The 19,441-nt window shown below is 38.9% G+C and overlaps 1 protein-coding gene across 10 annotated transcripts in view; it reads right to left on the reverse strand.

Annotated features, from left to right (window-relative positions):
* The window catches only part of ttll5 (tubulin tyrosine ligase-like family, member 5), a 65,334-nt gene that overhangs the window by 5,390 nt on the left and 40,503 nt on the right, over positions 1 to 19,441 (reverse strand). For 6 of the 10 annotated variants that reach the window (XM_017302495.1, XM_008400267.2, XM_008400262.2 and 3 more), the window contains exons 29-31: positions 12,680 to 12,845; positions 9,026 to 9,216; positions 4,861 to 4,943 (exon numbers count right to left, since the gene is read on the reverse strand). In XM_017302495.1, coding sequence (XP_017157984.1) covers positions 4,861 to 4,943; positions 9,026 to 9,216; positions 12,680 to 12,845 — 440 coding nt within the window. Of the gene's footprint in view, positions 1 to 4,860; positions 4,944 to 9,025; positions 9,217 to 12,679; positions 12,846 to 15,084; positions 15,275 to 19,441 lie in introns of those variants that run through there. The other 4 variants (XM_017302496.1, XM_008400269.2, XM_008400268.2 and 1 more) reach the window with 2 other exon arrangements.

Below are 19,441 nucleotides of genomic sequence, written 5' to 3' on the forward strand. Positions count from 1 at the left end.
AGAAAGACCTGATGCACTTCTGTGCTCCACAAAGGCTGCAGCCATTCCGACAGCAGCCTCCTTCCCTTTAAATTGCACACCGAATCCCTCTTAATCAAGGAAATACAGCATGCAGCACTAGTAAAAACTTTACATGTGCTGATTAGGGATTTTTTAAATCGTTCTTTTCTTCGGTTACAAGCAAGTGTGAACATACACATTCGTCCCTGCGAATATTTAGACGGATGTCCCTTGAAAGTTACAGAAAAACCACATGCTTTTTGTAGTCATCAACAAGCTTCTGGCATAACTCAAGCTGGATATTTGACCACTCGTTTTGACAGATTTAGTAGAGCTCATTCAGATTGTTTGGTTTGCTGGCAGAGACCCAACCTTTAGGAAAAGTCCGCAAGCTCGAATGGAGTCGAGGTCTAGAAGCTTAAGGGTATCCAGTGTGATTCATGCCAAAAACCAGTTCTGATGGGATTGGATCATTGTCCAGGTTGAAGACCAAACTCTGTCCCAAGTTAAACCATCAAGCTGTTGATTTGAGGTGAAGCAGAAGAATTTCCAACCATTTTGTGGAATGCATCAATATTACTGGCACCAAAACAGACCCAGAGGCTGATGCTACCATCACCATGCTTCAGACTGGATTCAGTTTTCTTAGGTTTGAAAGCCTCGCCTTGACTCCTTCTAACATTCATGTTGAGATTATGGCTGGAAAGGTAGAAACTTATTTCATTGGACCATAAAACTTTTCCCCACAAGGTATCTGGTTTGGGCTGTACAGTGGCACAGTTGGTAGAGCTGTTGCCTTGCAGCAAGAAAGTTCTGGGTTCGATTCCCGGCCCCGGGTCTTTCTGCATGGAGTTTGCATGTTCTCCCTGTGCATGCGTGGGTTTTCTCCGGGTACTCCGGTTTCCTCCTACAGTCCAAAAACATGACTGTCAGGTTAATTGGCCTCTCCAAATTGTCCCTAGGTGTGAGTGTGTGTGTGCCTAGTTGTTTGTCCTGTGTGTCTCTGTGTTGCCCTGTGACAGACTGGTGACCTGTCCAGGGTGAACCCCACCTCTAGCCCGGAACGTTAGCTGGAGACAGGCACCAGCAACCCTCCCGACCCCACTAAGGGACAAGGGTGTTAGAAAATGGATGGATGGGTGTCTGGTTTGTTTATGTGTAGAGAGATGTGAATTTTAGTGACAGTTTTGGAGCAAGTGCTTCTTTTTTGATGATATCAGACTCACTTCACCATACACAGTGACACAGAAGCAGCTTCCACTCTATGGCTGACTTGAGCCTTGATTGCTTCATTGAGTTATTATTGAACGTCCCAATGAATCTGCTTTTATCAAAGAGTAACAGTTTGTGTTATTTCAACATAAATTGCTGTTTTAACAGTTTTTGTTCATAAAAGCACATTCAGAAATGTTTTAGAATGGATTAGACAGGCAGACATATAACTAGCCTGGCCACTGCCTTCCTATGCATTTCCACTTGATTCTCATCTCCCTTCAGTACTCCATCTGAGATTTCTCCCATTGAGCTTGATTTTTCCGGTTTAATTTCAATCAGCAAACAAAAGGAGTTGAGAAAAATTTACAACTGTCTGTATTGTTTTAGATTTGTAGTCTGCCTGCATAGGGTTGTGGTTTGGTAAAGGCAGCAGAGGAAGTGAACAAAACCTTTCAGTCCGTGTTGGCCACACTTCCAAATATTGACCAATTAATAATTGCGCAAGAAGAATATACAAGACACTTTATTGATGGCAAAGATGTCGTGTCCCTTCTCCCCTCTGGGTTGCTTTGTTTACAGTGCTTGTAGTTTCCAAGTAGCTTCGTCAAATTGGTGCATTACATATAGTATGGCCAACAGTTGGGTAATATTTAAAACTTCAACACAGTTCAAGCCTCCAGGAAGGCTTGGTATGACTTGCAAGTATTTAAAATTCAAGAAATATGCTGAAAAGCAAAGACAATTCTACTAAACTAACCAAAATAAATGCAATGTACTGATAATACCATTGGTCAAACAACCAGTGGGAATTACTTGATAGCTACAAAAGTGTGAGGTTTGTCTGTAACACACTGACAGGCATTTTACCAAATATCACTGAGGTTCAAGTATATGTTCAGGCATATATGTATAATTTTGACACTTAATACTGAAATATGAAAAGATAAATAATATGAGATTTATATCCACTGTAACCTTTTTACCAGCACTATATGTAAGCTATAAAGGCTTAAGATAATTTTTAAAGATAGACCAGGGAAACATTCCTCACCCTGTGCATCCTGAATGATGGAAAAAGTGCATTTAAGAAATTTAGAAGCTGCTCCTAAAGGATCCAGTTACAGTAATTGATGAGTTTATAAGATGTTAGTTGGGTTCAGCTGGTATTCTGAGCTTATGGTCAGAGAGAAGAAGGACAAAGGGGAATATTTCGAAAGACGTTTTCTTTGAAGGTGTTTGTGTGGGGTACGACCGTGGCAAGGTTACTGTATATTTCCATCTCAGGGCCGTCTTCACAGACAGGATGACATGTAAAGGATCTGCTGGTACTTATGTACAGCAGATTATTGGGAAAAGCATATAATCAAACAAACAGATGTGACCAAACTGCCTGACATCAACGTCACTGCAATGAAGCACAGAGTTGTGTGAACAAACCCACACAGTCTGAGCAGAATATGTCCTTTAAAAAGGATTATTTATTTAGTGCAGCTCTTGCTGTTTGCACAGTAACTGGAAATGGTGTGAACATTTGGCATTACTGGGTCTCTAAGTGCAAATAAAAAGTCTTTACTATGCTCTCTTATCTTTCAGCTATAATCAGACATTAAGTCAGTGACGCACACACCATGTAAAACCAAACTGAAAATCACTCTACGGGGAATTTGGTTTTATCCACGTCTAAATCCTCTTGAAGTTAAAGTATTTTTCCAAAAAATTAACAAGGGCATGTTTACCACTATTACCCATAACCATTTGAGTAATTATGACCAGTAGCTGTAATTCTGTAACGTTTCATAATGCATCAAAACATTTCAGCTTTTCTAAAGGGGTAATTCTTTTTTTTTTTGTGGGATTATGTTAAGAGGTTATGAGTAGTTAATATCTTGACTCCAGTAGGTAGCACTTTTTTGCTACCTTTCACTTTGGGTGAAAATTTTATCACCCAAAGTGAATGGTTACTTGCATAAATGTTTAGGTTATTTAAAGTGCAGGAAAATAAAGAAACAAAGGGGGAAAATAAATGGTCAAGACAAGTAAAAAAAAGATAAAAATTAAGAAAATTCAGTTCTGATTTAAAGAACTTGACAGTTTCTCCATGTCAGGCATTTCTGTACTTTGACAGGAGAGTCTTCATTGTGATAGATGGCTTAAGATAGTAATGAGCTTCTTTGGTAATAGACCTTAGGTGCATATTAAAATTTAGCTCTGAGTGAATAATGACACCTAGTTTTAGTAGAAGGTCTCTGGCGTTTAGCCTCATTAAGCTTAGTTGAGTAACAACCTCCAACATGAATACTGTGGAAAAACTTAGTGACTGCAAGCGCCTGCGGTGACGTGGTGACACACAAGTATAAAGCTGTGTGTCATCAGCAAACAGAGAGAGAGAGAAAGATGTTGTATACTCCATAATCTGAGATGGGTAGGATCAATTAATATAGTTCTAGAAAAACTCACTCAGCTAGTCCATCAACTCAGCTCAGCTAAGTCAAAAGCAGTACCGAGCTCCAAAAAACTTTTTATCAATGAAATCTTGGTGTTTGAATTGGCAGAAAATGAACTGGAGAGATTTTCTAAACCAAAATATACTTTATTGATAAAACTGGATTTTCGATTATCTTTTCCAATAGAAGGTTACAAATGGATGTCTAATGACCTGTGGTTATTTGCAATGAAGATCATTGTAATAACAACTACATGTTACCAAATTGGCTTAAAACAAGCCATGTTCTGACTAGTCATGCAATGGGAACACTGCAGCAAAAGACGTGACTGATGGAGAAAATTGTCAGCACTGAGACACATAAGTGTGCCAAGGCAACACAGCTCACAGGATTTCAGCCACAGGTGCTTCTTTAAAGCAATGTCAATAGGTTCACATATTCCGCACAGTTCACACTTTACTAGGCAATAGAGATGAGCCTGCTAGATGCACTAAAGTCTCCAGTTCAACATAATTAATTTACAAAAACTGAAACTTTCTGATTTTTGTGACCAAATTTCTTACTTTTTCAGACTAAAATGAACAGATATGTCAGTCTTGCCCATTTTAAAGTATGAATACAAAAGTTTACTTTGTATTTACCAAAAATATCCGATTCATTTTGAAATTTAAATATGACATGTGCAGACAAATGGATTTGTTGGATCCATCCATCAAACTGGATGGATGGACGTTTACATAAAATACATGAAATAATGGAAATAATATCTGAAGATACAGCGAAAAAAAACACAAATGTATTTAATTTAAGATGGAAAATATGAAAATTACAAACTTTTCCTTACTACTTAGTCAGCCCTGATTTTCAAATCATTGAACATTTTCTCTTCTTTTCTTCAATAGTATCCTGGAAAAGGGTTTTACTACAGGTACTAATAAAACCTCAGTGTAATAACTAGTTGGAACTGAAATTCGACTGTTATTTCAAACTCCAACAATGCTATAAATTTTAACAGTGAGCAACTGAGAAAGAAGGAGGTGGATAAAAATATCCAGTGGTGTTTATCAGTCCTCAATGGGGAATGTCCACTATGCATGCCTGTAATCACTAACACTGGCATACAGGCATAACTCCCTCCAGCCTGAGGACTGTGGTACAGCATGAAGTGTATATACATGTAGAGCTGCAACATCAAACCCACCTGTTTTACCGCAAATGGCCTCGTAGACCACCTGCTGGCTGCTTGACATGGAACCACTGGCTGAACTCTCTGAGGACATCTGCCTGTTAATCAGAAACAGCTTAAGAATGAACGACGACTGAAAATGATTATTTTTTAAGAAAGTAATGTTGGGGGAAAAATATCCCAAGGACTGTTTGTTTCTGCAGACCTCCAAGGCCTCTGTGGAACCAGACATCAAAACCAAACACGAAGAGAAACAGTTTCTCCCTGCGTGTGATTGTTTTAGCCGCCGTGCGAGCCCTGTGACATGAGTAAAGTGGACTCAGATTCAAATAGTTGCACTTTGTGTGCAGTCTGTGGAGCCTGGTGGGGCTAAGTGTTTACTGAGTGCCTCTTGAGGGCTATTGTGACAAGAAGGAGAGAAATTCCTCCTCCTTGTCCAGGGTGATGTGATTATCACACTGGCTAGCATAGGCCGGTGATTACTGACTCAGTCAAGCTGCAAGAAAAGGTTACAAACAAAGAATATGCAGAGTAATTAGCAAATAGAGTGGTGTATTTACCTCACAGGGCTTCATAAACAAGTCTAAAGATTGTAGAAAAGAAATTAAATACCTCTTTTCACATAATTGCACAGTGAGTGCAGTGTTTTCCAGAAGCACGCTATTAAAAGAGCTACTGAAGCATAAAGCATGAACAGACACGTCTGTAACCTTATGCATTAATTCTGTTGAGCATTTTTAGGGGGAACAATAAATAAAGCTTAGCTGGCATTAACCTCTCGCCCCATAACAGCAGCATGCCAAAGAAGCATTAATAAGGTAATGAGGGTACACACTGCCTCCTTGTAAGGGGCTGCACAGTTGTTCTTTCATACCATTACACAACCACAAATAGAACTGGCCCACTTTAAGCGTGGCATACCTCAACAGGAAGCAGCTCCTTTCACATTGAGAGGGCGAGTGGGGGGGGAAGCTTGACCTTTGGGTCCTTTCACATCACTTTCTTTGTCAACAGTCTCTGACTCTGTCACTTTAAAAGTCAAACAGCAGCCAGAAACGCTGCAGGTGAGAGCTGACTCCAAACCTGCAGTGTGTGCAGACGGCTCCTTAAGCGCAACGTTTGGGAAAGTCTAACAATTCACTCAGATCTGGAGTTCCTGTGCTTGCTCCAGTAGCGTGTGCCTAATGCGATTCCACCCTGACCAACAGCGGATAAAGTTTAACCATAAACACACGCTTGGCGGCTTCTGTCTGTATGGAGTATTCTATGAAAATAACTACTGTTGTGGCTGATTAATAGGGAGTGAGAGCAACAGCGAGGCTGACATTAATGGCGCTGGTGTAATTGTCACCCTATTAGTAATGCCACACGACAGCACGGGTTTCCGTAGTTACAGCTGCGACTAACCAAACCTTGCAAACAAAATACCAAACAGGCTCATTTATTTGCATTACAAATTGCTGCTTTCAAAGCCTTCACTGAAGTCATACCACTTTGAGCCTTTGCAGCCCCTCAAGTTGGCAGCTGGGGTATGATGATAGAGCAAAGAGAGGGCCCTGCCCTGCTAAGTATGATACCAACAAGCTGCACGTTTGCTTCAACTGAGCATGCTCTGTGGCAGCAGAGCTTTAACGGCAATCCTGAAGGTTGAGAGTCTGCAAAAGTGTTCACAGCCTTTTAACTTTCCCACTATTGATCATACTACAACCACAGACGTCAAGGTGTTTTATTAGAATTTTAGGGGATAAAATGTGTGGAAAATTGTCAAGTTGCAAGAAAGGGATGCATTATTTTAGCTGATCTATTTTTAAATATCAGAAGAATGTGGCAAGCCTCTGCGTTCAATCCACCTGACATTATTTTGATGATCCAATTTTTGTGGCAAGTACAGACATAAGTCTTTTGGTTTTGTTTCAACCACCTTTGCACATAAAAACACTAAAATAGATCTGGCTCAGTCAGATTAGGTGAACATCAATCTTCGTGCAGCCAATTCTCGATGGGATTTAGGTTCCAGAATTTAACTGGGTCATTTTGATACATAAATATGCTTTGATTTGTGTGTGTGTGTGTGTGTGTGTGCGCGTGTGTGTGTGCGTGTGTGTGTGTGTGTGTGTGTGTAGCTATCCAATAGGGGACATGGGTGTCATTTTACACTCACCAACAGGGGACTCACCGTTGAAGAGGGGACATTTTGTAGGTCGCCTCTTTAAATGACCCTGTTTTAGGGTGAGGGGTCACAGTTAGGACTAAGGTGTGAATTGACTTTTGGTTAGGATTAGGTATGTGAGGGTTAGGGTTAGGAAAAGGGTTAGGGTAAGGCTTAGGCTGTAGAAATGAATGGAAGTCAATGGAATGTCCCCTGTTGGATAGCTGCGTAAGATTGTGTGTGTGTGCGTGTGTGTGTGTGTGTATAAAGGGATTCCACTGGAGCTCTGGTTGTATATTTACAGTTTTGACCTGAAGGAAGCCTCAACTCTGCAGCTTCTAAATCGATTTTCTTCCAAGATAGCCCTGCATTTAGCTCCATCCATCTGCGCATCAACTAGAGATGAAGTGTACAAGGTGATGCACAATGTTAGTTTAGTTTTTATTCAGGGATATTAGAGTAAACCAAGTACCCTTTTCTTTCCATTCGACAATTATGCAATAATGTGTTGTTCTATCACATCGAATCTAAATTAGTGGTTGCAATGTGAAAAATGTTTTCAGGTTAAGTAACTAAGCTGAAGCTGAAAATGAATGGGTAAAGAAGTCAGCCCTTCCAAGTACTGCCCACTCCAGACGTTTAGTGGGCAGTACTTGGAAAGATTTTATGTCTTAGACCTTCAAAGAGCACTAACAAACATCAGAAGCGCACTACTCATGGAAAAATCCTGGGGAACAAAGGATGGAATATGTATATCAAACAATAATTTTACAATTTGATATAGAACGGAGTTTGGAGACCCAGGCAACCTTGAACTCTCTCAATGCATACAGCACAGTGATTCTATTATAAGTTGGAGGGGATTAGCTCGGCACTGGGATACGTTTCAGATGTGCCTCAATAACAAAGGTATAGAGTTGCTCCAAAAAAGAGCCCTGGAAAAATGGGGAAGCAACTTATTATCCTTCCATTTTCTGGAAACAATCATCTTCTTTCTTCTGGATAGAGTTTACTTTTCTCTGTCATTCTTTATTTTCTCATCTCTTTATTCTCTCTTTTCATTGTTTCCATCAGCGCATTTTTTTGCTCCTGAAGCTTCCGTTTTTCCCACACTCTCCCCTGTCACACTGGTCGACCACAAAAATGCAGGACAGAGGAGAGTGTGAGGGGGGCTCTGGAATTCCACATGCAGAAGGTAAACACAGCAACTGCCAGGAAGACACACACACATGCACACACACACACACAAGCAAATACAGCTCACCACTCTATATCAGCTATTCTCTGCCTCACTAACTCCTTCTACGCCAGGTAAAGTTGGTCCAATGTGGCAACGTGCTGAATGTAACAGATAGCAGAGTAAATGTTTAACTCAATCCTGGCTGGAGTGAATAAGTCAAAATAATTTAAAAAATGAACTGCCAGATAGATTTGTTGTTGATCATTTGGAGTTAAACTCCCCTGTCGTGCCATTCCTCGTCTACATTAAACAAAACTGAAAAGCCCTCTGCCGGCATGCTTTAAACAAACAATCAGCCCTGATCACAAAGGCTTGCTGCTGTTGTGTAATTTGGATGGATGTTTCAGTAACAGAGTCATAAAATTAGCAGGGGAAATAGCTGGCAGTTGAGCCCAGTTTCACCCCTTTTCTTTTTTATTTTTCCTTCTGTACTCTTCACCTTATCTCCAAACCAAACAGGATTTAAATGGAGCCCAGAGCCTGGGCCCTTCCACTGAACCAGATTCTGTTTACAGTTCAGGCAGAAATCAGGCCTGTGATGAGGTTGTTTACTGAACAGAAAGATACAGCCCACGGCCAAAAGGCTGGGAGCAGTACACTACACTCATATTCTGACTCTCATTAGCATTAACCGTGTCTGCTTGAACTCCAGGATCCCATGAACCCTGTCTCCTTCCACGAGCTGGGGCCAAAACTGCCACCCCACTGCTCTTAATGTTTTGGAAAGTCCACAGGAACATTGTTTCATTCGCCATTAAGTAGAAATACAGCATTTCACCTGCAAGACTTACTTTATTAGGCGCTTTGTTGCTGTTTTTCTGCCCTGTCCTTCCAGCGCGCTGCTGGGTGGCTTTGGAGCAAAAGCCGGGCTAACACTGGTCTGGCTGTGGCTGGACCGAACATGTAAGCTGGACGGTGGGCAGCCGGAGGGTTTTGTGGATACCTGCGGGTGTGGACTGCTTGTCTGGTCATGAAACTGGGTCTGCGAGGAGAAACAAGGAACCTCAATTAAAGTAAACGGCACAAGAGCAACATTTTAACAAACATACTAACAAACTGGTGTGATTTGATCTAAACCTGTTCATTACTTGTTTAGCTTTATGTTTAGAGTCACTGTGCTGCACCTTCCCGTCGGCTTTGACCAGCTTATCTGCACCCGCTAAGAGAAAAAAATCTACAGAATGTGCCACTTTTTTATTCCATTAATCGTCAGAATAATCAATAGAATACTCGATTACTAAAATAATCGTTAGTTGCCGCCCTGGTGCAAATTATTTGAAACCCCCACAAAAGCAGGAGGGGCCATCAGCATACATGGCAAGATCGGAAATATTGCTAACTATCCACCTCACATTTGTGCATGTTGCATAAAGGCCAAGGAGTTTATTTTTCAACTCATCTGACCAGAGCCCCTTCTTGGCAAACTGCAGACAGAACATCTTTGGCTTTCTTTCAACAATGACTTTCTTTGTGCCAATATTCCATAAGTGCCAAATTTGTTGAGTAATTATCTAAAATATTATTCTGCCTGACAGATATGGATCTCTGAAACTCTCCAGCCACCTTGCGTATCATTTTTTTGGTGAACAGCTAAATCTCAGTAGGTTTGCAGTTGGGCCGTACACTATTCATTTTCCAATGATAGGTTGAACAAAAGAAATAGGTTGAACAAAAGAAATAGGTTGAACAAAAAAGAGGTTGAAGAGGTTGAAGGTAGAGATAATTTAATCAGTCATTAATTTCTGTTGTTCCTAAAAAGAGTCCTTTCACCAATATCATAGAAGAAGGATTAATAATGAGCAGGAAGGGCCAGTTGTTCGTACGCAATAAGGCAAGAGGTCTCCAGAGGGAACTCCACAAAACTTGGATGAGAGGTGGAGCATGCATCCATGGGAGTAGTGTACTCTTAAGGACAAAATAAATCAAGCCGCTCCAAAAGTGGCCAGCGGAAGTGTAATCACATTTAGAATGGGTTAGTCATGGAAAATACTGTGGCCTCTGTTTATTAAGGTGAAGTATCAAAGTGCTTGGCATGGAAAAGTGCAGATATTAATGAAATACCATCCAGTATCAAAACAAGCTTAACATTTTTTGAAGTTGGCTGCACTGAAAAGCAAATTCCCCGCATCATTTATTTGTTTATGGAAAAGCTCTTCAAAGGCTTGGGAAGGAGGAATATGCTGTTGTCTTTTTGACATAATACTTTAGAAGCACATTTTACTCGGTCCAAGCAGCAGTAGGGAATGCTTGCATACATTCTTTCCACATCTCATGCCCATGCTATTTTCTCTGCTGCTTTATACGGCTATCTAACATGCTAATGGTTTTCCAGTTTCTCAGAGTAGCCGTTCAAAGGGCCAATGAGGTGACATGAAATATCTGATGTAATTCCTGTGTTGATAAATGAGAAGCTGGGTTTCCAGGTTGCAAGGCCTATGGCCACAATTCAGTTTGAGCGGGGCCAGGAAGGGCACCTTTCTTTGGCTGCCAGGTGGCCCAGGGCCAAGCCAGTGGAGGAGCCGAACAGTCTGCACCCAGTAACTGGAACGTGGACTGGAGTGCCGGAACAGATCCCCGTCTCTTTCTGTCTCTCCAACCAGCACCCATGAATACACATGAGCATTCACAATCAATAGAAAGCCTGTTTCTGCATCTTTAGTTGATCCAGAATAATCAATTATTTAAAGTCTGTTCAGAAAAACAAAACAAAAAACGAGGCTATCGAAACAAAGTACATTTGAATTAAAATACCAAAATCAATCATTAATGGAAGTAAAGAATGAACGCAGGAAGCTTACAAACTTCTGGATGACTCAACATTCGATCACTACCAAAGATTCTTGGAATCTCTTAAAGAGATTTTGGTTAATATTTCTCCAGGCTTTCTGAAGGTCTTTCAAATATGTTCTGTGGCTGCTGGCTTGTTTTAATCATACAATGCCTATCAAAATGATTCATACCCTTTTAACTATTTTGTGATGATTTTATTACTGATTTTAATTGACAGATCAACAATAAGAAGCACATCACTACTTAGTGGAAGCAGTTAACGTGGTTTCTAATTTTGTTCAAATATATAATGCTGAAAAGTATGATGTGGATATCCAATATATGAACCTCTTTAATCTGATACCTCAAAAGCAAATAACATCTGAAACTGAAGCAAAAGGTGGCTCTACAAAGTAAGAAAAAAAAGGTAAGATGAATTAGCATAAGCACGCTCCTGCAACCCTCCTGCTTTTTGAAACAGCCACGTGGACACTTTTAAATTACAGCTTTCATGGCTGGTCAGATATAACCTCAAGTGTTTCTTGTTGCTAAATTACAATTGGTGACAATCATACGCCAAAATTATATCCATGCTGCAAGGCCAAAAAACTAAATGGAGCTTTGACATAAACTGGGCTGGTAAAACTGGAGATTCCATACAGCGTCTTACAAAACCATTCATCCCATTTAAATTTTTTATATTTTGACAAATTACGAAAGCAAACTTCAATTTATTATTAGGATATTTATACAACATCTTTACACAAACTTGTGCGTAATTGAGACAAAGAAAAAACAAACATGACTTTTTAATTGAAAGGCTTTAGCCAGCTTTCCCAAGTTGATACTTAGTAGAACCACCTTTAGCTGTAATTAAAGGTCCAAAGTCAAGCTCTGTCAGACTAGCACTTCTGTGACAAGCTATTTTCTCCTTCGGTCTACAATTTGCTACAATTTGACTTGGTCATTGTACCACATAAATATGCTTTGATCTAAACCGCTCTATCATAGGTTGTATGTTTTGGGTTGTTGTTCTGCTGGAAGGTGAAACTTTGCCTCAAGCCGAACAAACCTCTGAAGTCTTCACAGAGCAGATAATGATACTGAGGTTAAATTACACAGGGGTGGACTCTATTTAGTAGTTAGGTTTTAAAGTAATTGGTTGTGTGAAATTTAATTTAGGGATATCACGAGTTGAAAACTAATGCACACCGCACTTTTCAGATCTTATGTAGAGACGTTTTTACAGGTCATTATTTTGCACAAATTTGTAGCAATCTATCACAACAAAACCGCCCCAAAAATGAATTACAGTTTGTGGTTGTAATATGAAATAATAACATAAGGTGTAGGGGTGTAAATACATGTGAGACCACCGTATTTACTCTTCTCGACAGCATTATTCGCCTTCCCATCAAAGCCCAACATAGAAGCTCAGCCAAGCAGAATAAACTTTGGTTAAGGAATAATGCTTGGCTTTCTGAGAATGAACTCCTGTTGAAAACGATGTTGCCACCAAACACAGTTTGGAAAAGGATTAGCAGAATGTGTGACTAGTGAAATATTTAAGAGTTTAATAGTAAAAAGATAATTTTGTAAAACAGTAATGTTAGCCAAAGCAATATTTTGCATATAATAATCGTTAAAGTCCATCTGTTTTTCTCCTGCATATGTACCTGGTGTCTGGGATGGTCCCTGTCTAAAAACTGATGGGTCTTTAATCTCTGTTGTTGCAGCTGCTGGATAGCAAACTGCAGCTGGTAGCTTCCTTTGGTTGACTGACTGCTCTGCGTGGAGTTCAAGCCCATCACCACATTGGGGGCAGACTGCGTCTGCAGTGGCCTGCGAGCAAAGATAAGCAGAAGTGAGAAAAAACCATTTGAAACCAAGAAATCACACTCTTGTTTGCAATATTCAAACCAGTGATGCCATATGAGTTAAATCTGAGTTCAATCAATGAGTTTGAGTGTATCTTTCGGTAGCCTTGGAGTAAGATTGTAGCTGCATCTTTTCCTAATTTTCCAACAAACAAGAGATGTAACAGCAGGTAATAAAGGTCTGTATTTTTTGTCACCAATTTCAGAAAATTTAACTGAGATTTAAGCTCATGTATTACATAGAATGAAATATTTCAAGCCTATATATCCTGAAGTTATGCTGATTATGGCTTACTATAAATCCAAAAGCCACAGCCATTGTGAAAAAGAGAAATATTTTAAAATTATGGGGAAAACTGTTGACTTGACTGTTGATTGTTGTATGCCCAGGTATGCCCAAGGGTTACTGCTAAAGACCAAGTGCTTTATCCAAGCAAGTTGCCTTCCACTCAACTTCTGTAAAGTTGAGTGGAAGGCAAAAATGTGTACCTGCAACAGGGATAACCACAGTCTTGAAAGGATTGTCAAGCAAAATCAAGTATTGGCTAAACAGACTTGCAGTAGCTTTGCATTTTGGTTTAAAATATCTTTTGTTATCTTATGTAATTTCATTTTCTGACACCCTAAATTTGATATTTTTATCATCTCTAGGCTGTAATCATCAAAATGAAATAATGTCTATATATATTTCCCTTTATGTTTCACTTTCTGAGATGATTGACAAAAATTATTGAACTTTTTCACAAAATTCTACTTTCTTTTCTAGATGAATCTGTAAACTCTCATTTTCTTTGACAAGCCAGCTTTTAAGATCCTAACCAGTAGCTGCAAGGCCCACAGAAGCTCCAAATCAAAGTGAGCAGATCATGGTCAAAGCAGAGGACAAGGCTGTGGCAAGCAAAGGCCGAACTAAAAATCTTTGTTCTTAGCCTCAGTGCTCCTCTGGCTTCACGTCCCATTTACATCCCAAAGCCACAACCTGGAAAGAAAACTTTTTGACGAGCTCCACACGCTTGTAACTGGATTATCTGCCATTAGAATTAAGCCTGCTTCAACGTTTTTTAATTCATTTTCCTCCTGGTAAAACAATGAAGTGACCAGCCTGCCCTTTAGACATGCTTAAATTGAGTCTATGTGGAGTCTGGTTTGCTGCTCTATATATATAACATCAGCCAAAAATAATGCCATAAAGGGATCTATTGGGAGCTGCAAGGAAGAATATAATACAGAGTGGGAGAAGGAGGAAAAAAAACGGGATACATGTACAGTTAAAGAAATGGGAGCCTCGGGGGTCTTAACAACAAAATGTTCTTGGAAATTCCTCCCATGCATGCAATAACATTTGTCCGTTGGTCCATAGTTAAAGAAAACACAGCAGACCTAAAATCACAATAGCTGCAATATTTTTAGACTTCAACTATGATAAACTAAAATTAGAATTCAGTTAATCTTGACCAACAATGCAAACTGTGGGATAATAATCTTGCGTCGCTCAAGTGAAAAAATATTCCTTGTCCTGAGCGGCCAAACAAAGACACAGGGGATCTTAAACCCATGTGAACATGCTATCCGCCCATGCATTTCTCAGTTCACATAATAGCTCATATATCGCAAAAACAACTGGTGTGACTAGGAGCCAGTGAAGTTTTTTTTTTTCTTTTTTTTCTTTTTCAAGCTTCTGGAAACAAAGGCTCGTCTGTGAACCCTATGAGGCCAGTGATTCTAAAACTCTTGGGGGACAAAAGAAGAATTTGTTCCTTGTTTACAGCAGTTATTTCCTCTAACTTGACTGCTGTTTGCACACTGGACCGCCATGTCCTTTAGACCTGCTGTTTTATTAGCATACATTGCATCCATACCGCCCTATCACAGTAAGAGCATGAGCTTTTCTCGAGCTCACTTTCATCAGAGAACCAAATGTTGAGGACACCACAGAAACTTCTAAAAAAACTTCTACAGATAGCGGGAATCTTAACAACAGGAGGAAGAGATTTTGTTCAGCACAGCAACCAATAAAATGAATAAAAAAAAAAAAAACATTTGAAAGACAAAAACAGATTTCCATCTGATATTCTCATCACACCGTATCTGCAGAGCTCAGACTTTTTAGGACTAACCACCAATTTAGAGAGACTGCTCAGGAGTGTCAGTTTACTCCCTGCTGTGCTTGCCGTCTTCTAATTTGCTGATATAACTTACTGTTGAACAACGGAGCAGTACGGGAGCACATGTGCAGCATCAATCTAACTCGGAGTGAATGTGGGAAAATGGACCGTTTGAGATGACATCATGCCAGACTATCTCAAAGCCCTGCCTGGACAGTGTAAACATCAGACGCCTCAAGACTGTGAGGGTATTTCCAGCCATTAATCAGTGTTTGTTTATAGAGCTTTCCTGCAACAACATGACACAGAGAAGAAACATCCTTGAAATGCGAAAAATGACCCGTATTTATGGTTTTGTTCAGTCCAATGATGCAAGGAATGCTTATATTGAAGCTGGAAGAAGCCTGAGAAATATAGGATTGGAGCCTACTGGTAGTCTGAAGTCCTAAACTTCATTATATGTAGATCATTAGAGACAGCTGAAGGCTCTATGCCACACCATAAAAGGCAGAAACATACAAGCTTGGAAAACATGGTGGAAAAGTGTGGAAAAATAACTCCATAGACAGACTTCTTTACACAATACTGTTTATACATCCATTTATTTTGTATCTTTTCATTTAGTTAATTATTTTTTTCTGCATTTATTTTTCCATCCACCTACAAATCAGTTTCATGTCTGGTCTCTGAAATATTTGCACTTTTATTGCGTTGATTCATTTTACAATCTGTAGCATGCACCCCAAATTCAATTCTTTGTATAACCACATTTCGTTTTTAGAAATATGCCTCTACCAGTTTGCTCAGTCAGACCGTATGGAGATGAATATCAGTTTTCAAGTTTTGCCACACATTCTTAATAGGATTTATGCCTATGCTTTGACTAGACCATTCTAACACATGGATATGATTTGTCCTGTATGTGGTGTCCTGAAACGTTTAGCAGTGATTCTTGAGAATAGGGACAAAACAGGTCCTATGCATAAAGCACATAATATGAATAAAATATACACAAAATATAATTTTTTCAAATATCTGACTAAACCAACCTGGGTCATGCACAACAATGTATATTTTCCTGGTATTTGTTGAATATATATTTTTTTTAAACATTGTAGTCGGTGGATGATGCCTGTAAAATTCCTTGTCCAGGAGCAGAGCTCAATACATTCTAAGAGTTTAAAACAACTAAAGAAATGCTAAAATTATATATTATGACAATTAAGTATAAATAGTCATATAAATAATTATAAAAGTATCAATAAATTGAATTAAATTGAATTTTTATATATTTTCCAACTCCATTGAAATTTGTCCCTAGTTTTTGTCAACACCATCAGAAATGAAAAGAATGTAAAAAAAAAATCAGGCATTATTGGGGGGCACCAGAACTTTTGAGGACCCTATGACCACTTCCCTTCTCTTCCTTTGCTAAGAGGGCTAGTTAGCTCTGGTTAGCTTATGTTGTTCTTTAGTTTTTTCTTCTTTTTATTCCTAAGTTTTTTTGTCACAACCATGATGTGTCAACACCATTACTGACAATTTACAAAACTTTGATGAAATTTTGTGAAATAAAAGCTTAATTTTAGTATACTGTAAAGATTTCATGGACCTGATGAGCTACAATATGGTCTCCTTCAGAATAACATCATATAAATTGAGGTAGTTTGGCATTTCGTCAACTCCGTCAGATGTCAACTCCATCAGAGTTTTTCTGACTCTTTCAGTGAAATTGTTGTCAAATCTCACTTCAATGTGCAATTAATTCATTTTAATGTATTTTACATAAATTGCATTACTTCACATGTATGACGTTTTTCTTTTTACTCACTAGTTTGTCATCACCTTCAGTGTCACCTTCAGTGTCAACTCCGTCATGCACCGTCAACTCCGTCAGATGGACTTTTTGTTGTTTTTGTTTTAAATAATATTTATTTGGTTTCTTGAGAAGCATTTGTCTGTAAAATGAGTAAAATATCACTAATAGGGTCATTCAAAATTATTTTATATTTATTTTTGTCAGGTGGTGATGACAAAGTTTTGGGTCGGGTCGATTAAAAATTAAATTAAAAAAAAAAATGTTGCAACTGGGAGCCTGTACCTTAGCATATTTACATTTCCAAAACATTATTTGTCATATTTGCATACATAAGGTTGAGAAATAACAAAAAAAAGGGAAAATTAAAACCCATTTTGTCCCTATTTTCAAGAATCTAGTGCAACACACCTGAATGAAACGATAAGGGAATCATTATTATGCAAGTAGGGATTGCACTCTTTAAGGGGTACTGAGTCATCATATTTCAAATATAGTTGCTATCAGTTTTGCTCCAGAGGTGTTTAAATCTGATGGAACTAAATCTACTCAGTGGAATTTCAGCTGTTCTTACCTAAAGGCTTCTCCTTCATAGAACCACATCTGTTACCAATCAGAGAGAATGAAACCTCTTTTTAAACTCAAAGGAACAGAGACATCAGGCCATTTTTTGTGGTACACTGACTCGCATCAAAGAATTCAGACACTTTTACAGCAGTTTTTCTGATTAGTCAGGAGAATGGGCGCTCAAAAAGGTCTTTTGAAATGTTACACCCTTGCAATACATTACAAGGCACTGAATTAAATTTAAACACCCTGTAAAAGTACAGTTTCTGAAGTTCTTGTTTTATAGAGCTGTATAGAAAAGAACACTAACAAATGTTATATCATTAACAATAAAAAAGGATAAAATACTAGAAACATTTCACAATAGTTTTATTTGGCTAAACAACTAAAGACCGTCTAGAAGCAACTGCTGACTGTAAAATAAATCAGATATTGAAGTTGATTATAAACAACAAAGCCACTGGTGTTTCCAGCAAATGAAAGCCCTGAGAACTAATTGCTTAGTTTGCACTGACCTTTTTTGTTGTCTGTCATTTTGACTGACAGGGTCAAAAAAATAATCTATAATCAATTTTTTACCCATCAGTTTTTAAAATGACAATAGTAATAGACAGTTGCATTTAATCTCCATTAAATTTAATTAATATTCAACAAGAGAATTCACATAATGCCATCACACGTCAAACAAATGAATACATGTAACTTTTTCTCCACAGTGACAAAAACCACTGACTCTGGTTGCAGTGACTACATATAAACAATAAGATTAAACAATTGCACTTAAATTATGAACAATTCAGCTGCTGTTCACAGAAAGCACAATCTCAACTTCCTCCTGGTCTGCATGGACCTGAATTATGCATTGGAGACAGGTATTACAAGCACCAATTAAGCTGAAGTTTTGTCCTGTAACCAACCGGTGGGTTGCCAGTGCGAACCCCGTTCTGCCCAGAATACAATGCAGTTCACCACAAGTGTGTGAATGAATGACTGATTGCAGTGTAAACTGATTTGGAGTCTGCTGACTTGATAAAGTGCCATAGAAATGCAGGTAGTTTACCACTCTGGGGATGGTATGCTGCACGATTAATAGTTGTCCTGTCAACAGATTCAATCACTTAAGCCGAGGATCTCTGTAGCTACTCCAGAGTTACCATGGGCCTTTTCTTGTTGGTTGCACTGGACTTTAATTAGGTGTTTCAGAATAAAAGGGGATGTATGTTAATGTATGGTCCTCTTTCATGTTTTACATGATTTATAAAATGTTTTACATATCATGATTTTTACAAATCATTTATCGTTTTCCTTCAACTTCACAATTCTGCACTATTTTCTGTCGGTATATCGCAAAGTCCAAATGAAACACACTTTGCAATGCGGCTAAATAAGAAAAGGTCAAAGATATGAGCATGTTTGCAAGGTTTCGTGCAATCTCTGACATTTCACTGAAATCACTCTGTGGGGAGCTGGCTTGGTCTCTAAACGTCTGCATCCCATTTGTGTTTTTAAAGCACATCATTTCACTTCACATAAAAGTACAAAGATGTCTGAGACCGGAAGTGAGGTTAACAGTGGCTGTGACAGGATGTGCTATATGATTGAACATCCTCTAATTGTCAGCACAAAGGATTTAGGCATGACTTCTGAGAATGCTGATGCAGCATACCTGCTAGATCCTGGCAGCGGCACTTCAAAGAGCCGCGCTGGCCTTTGAAACCCATCATACCTCACCCCTGTGGTCGTTAAGAGCCAGTGTGCTTAACAGTTTCAGTATGTTTGGCACAACCCATAGGTCCAAGTATAACAGGGGAGAAAATTCAGTGTTTCATGAAACAGTGTGTATGAAATCAAAAACATTTGTAATTATATTAGATATTTCAGCACAATAAACACACATCCACACAAACATGAATTGCTTGATAAAAGAACATCTAAAAGACCATGAGGAAGTAACATTTCTAAAACTCTGAGACCAAAAATGACAGCACTGGATCTCTCAAATGCTGATTTCTGTTTCTAGTGTATCCCATGAAGGTTAGATGAAGCCATTTGTGAATAATAAATTCTATAAAA

This window comes from Poecilia reticulata, linkage group LG22 (assembly GCF_000633615.1).
Source record: "Poecilia reticulata strain Guanapo linkage group LG22, Guppy_female_1.0+MT, whole genome shotgun sequence".
In the NCBI taxonomy this organism is placed as follows: Eukaryota; Metazoa; Chordata; class Actinopteri; order Cyprinodontiformes; family Poeciliidae; genus Poecilia; species Poecilia reticulata.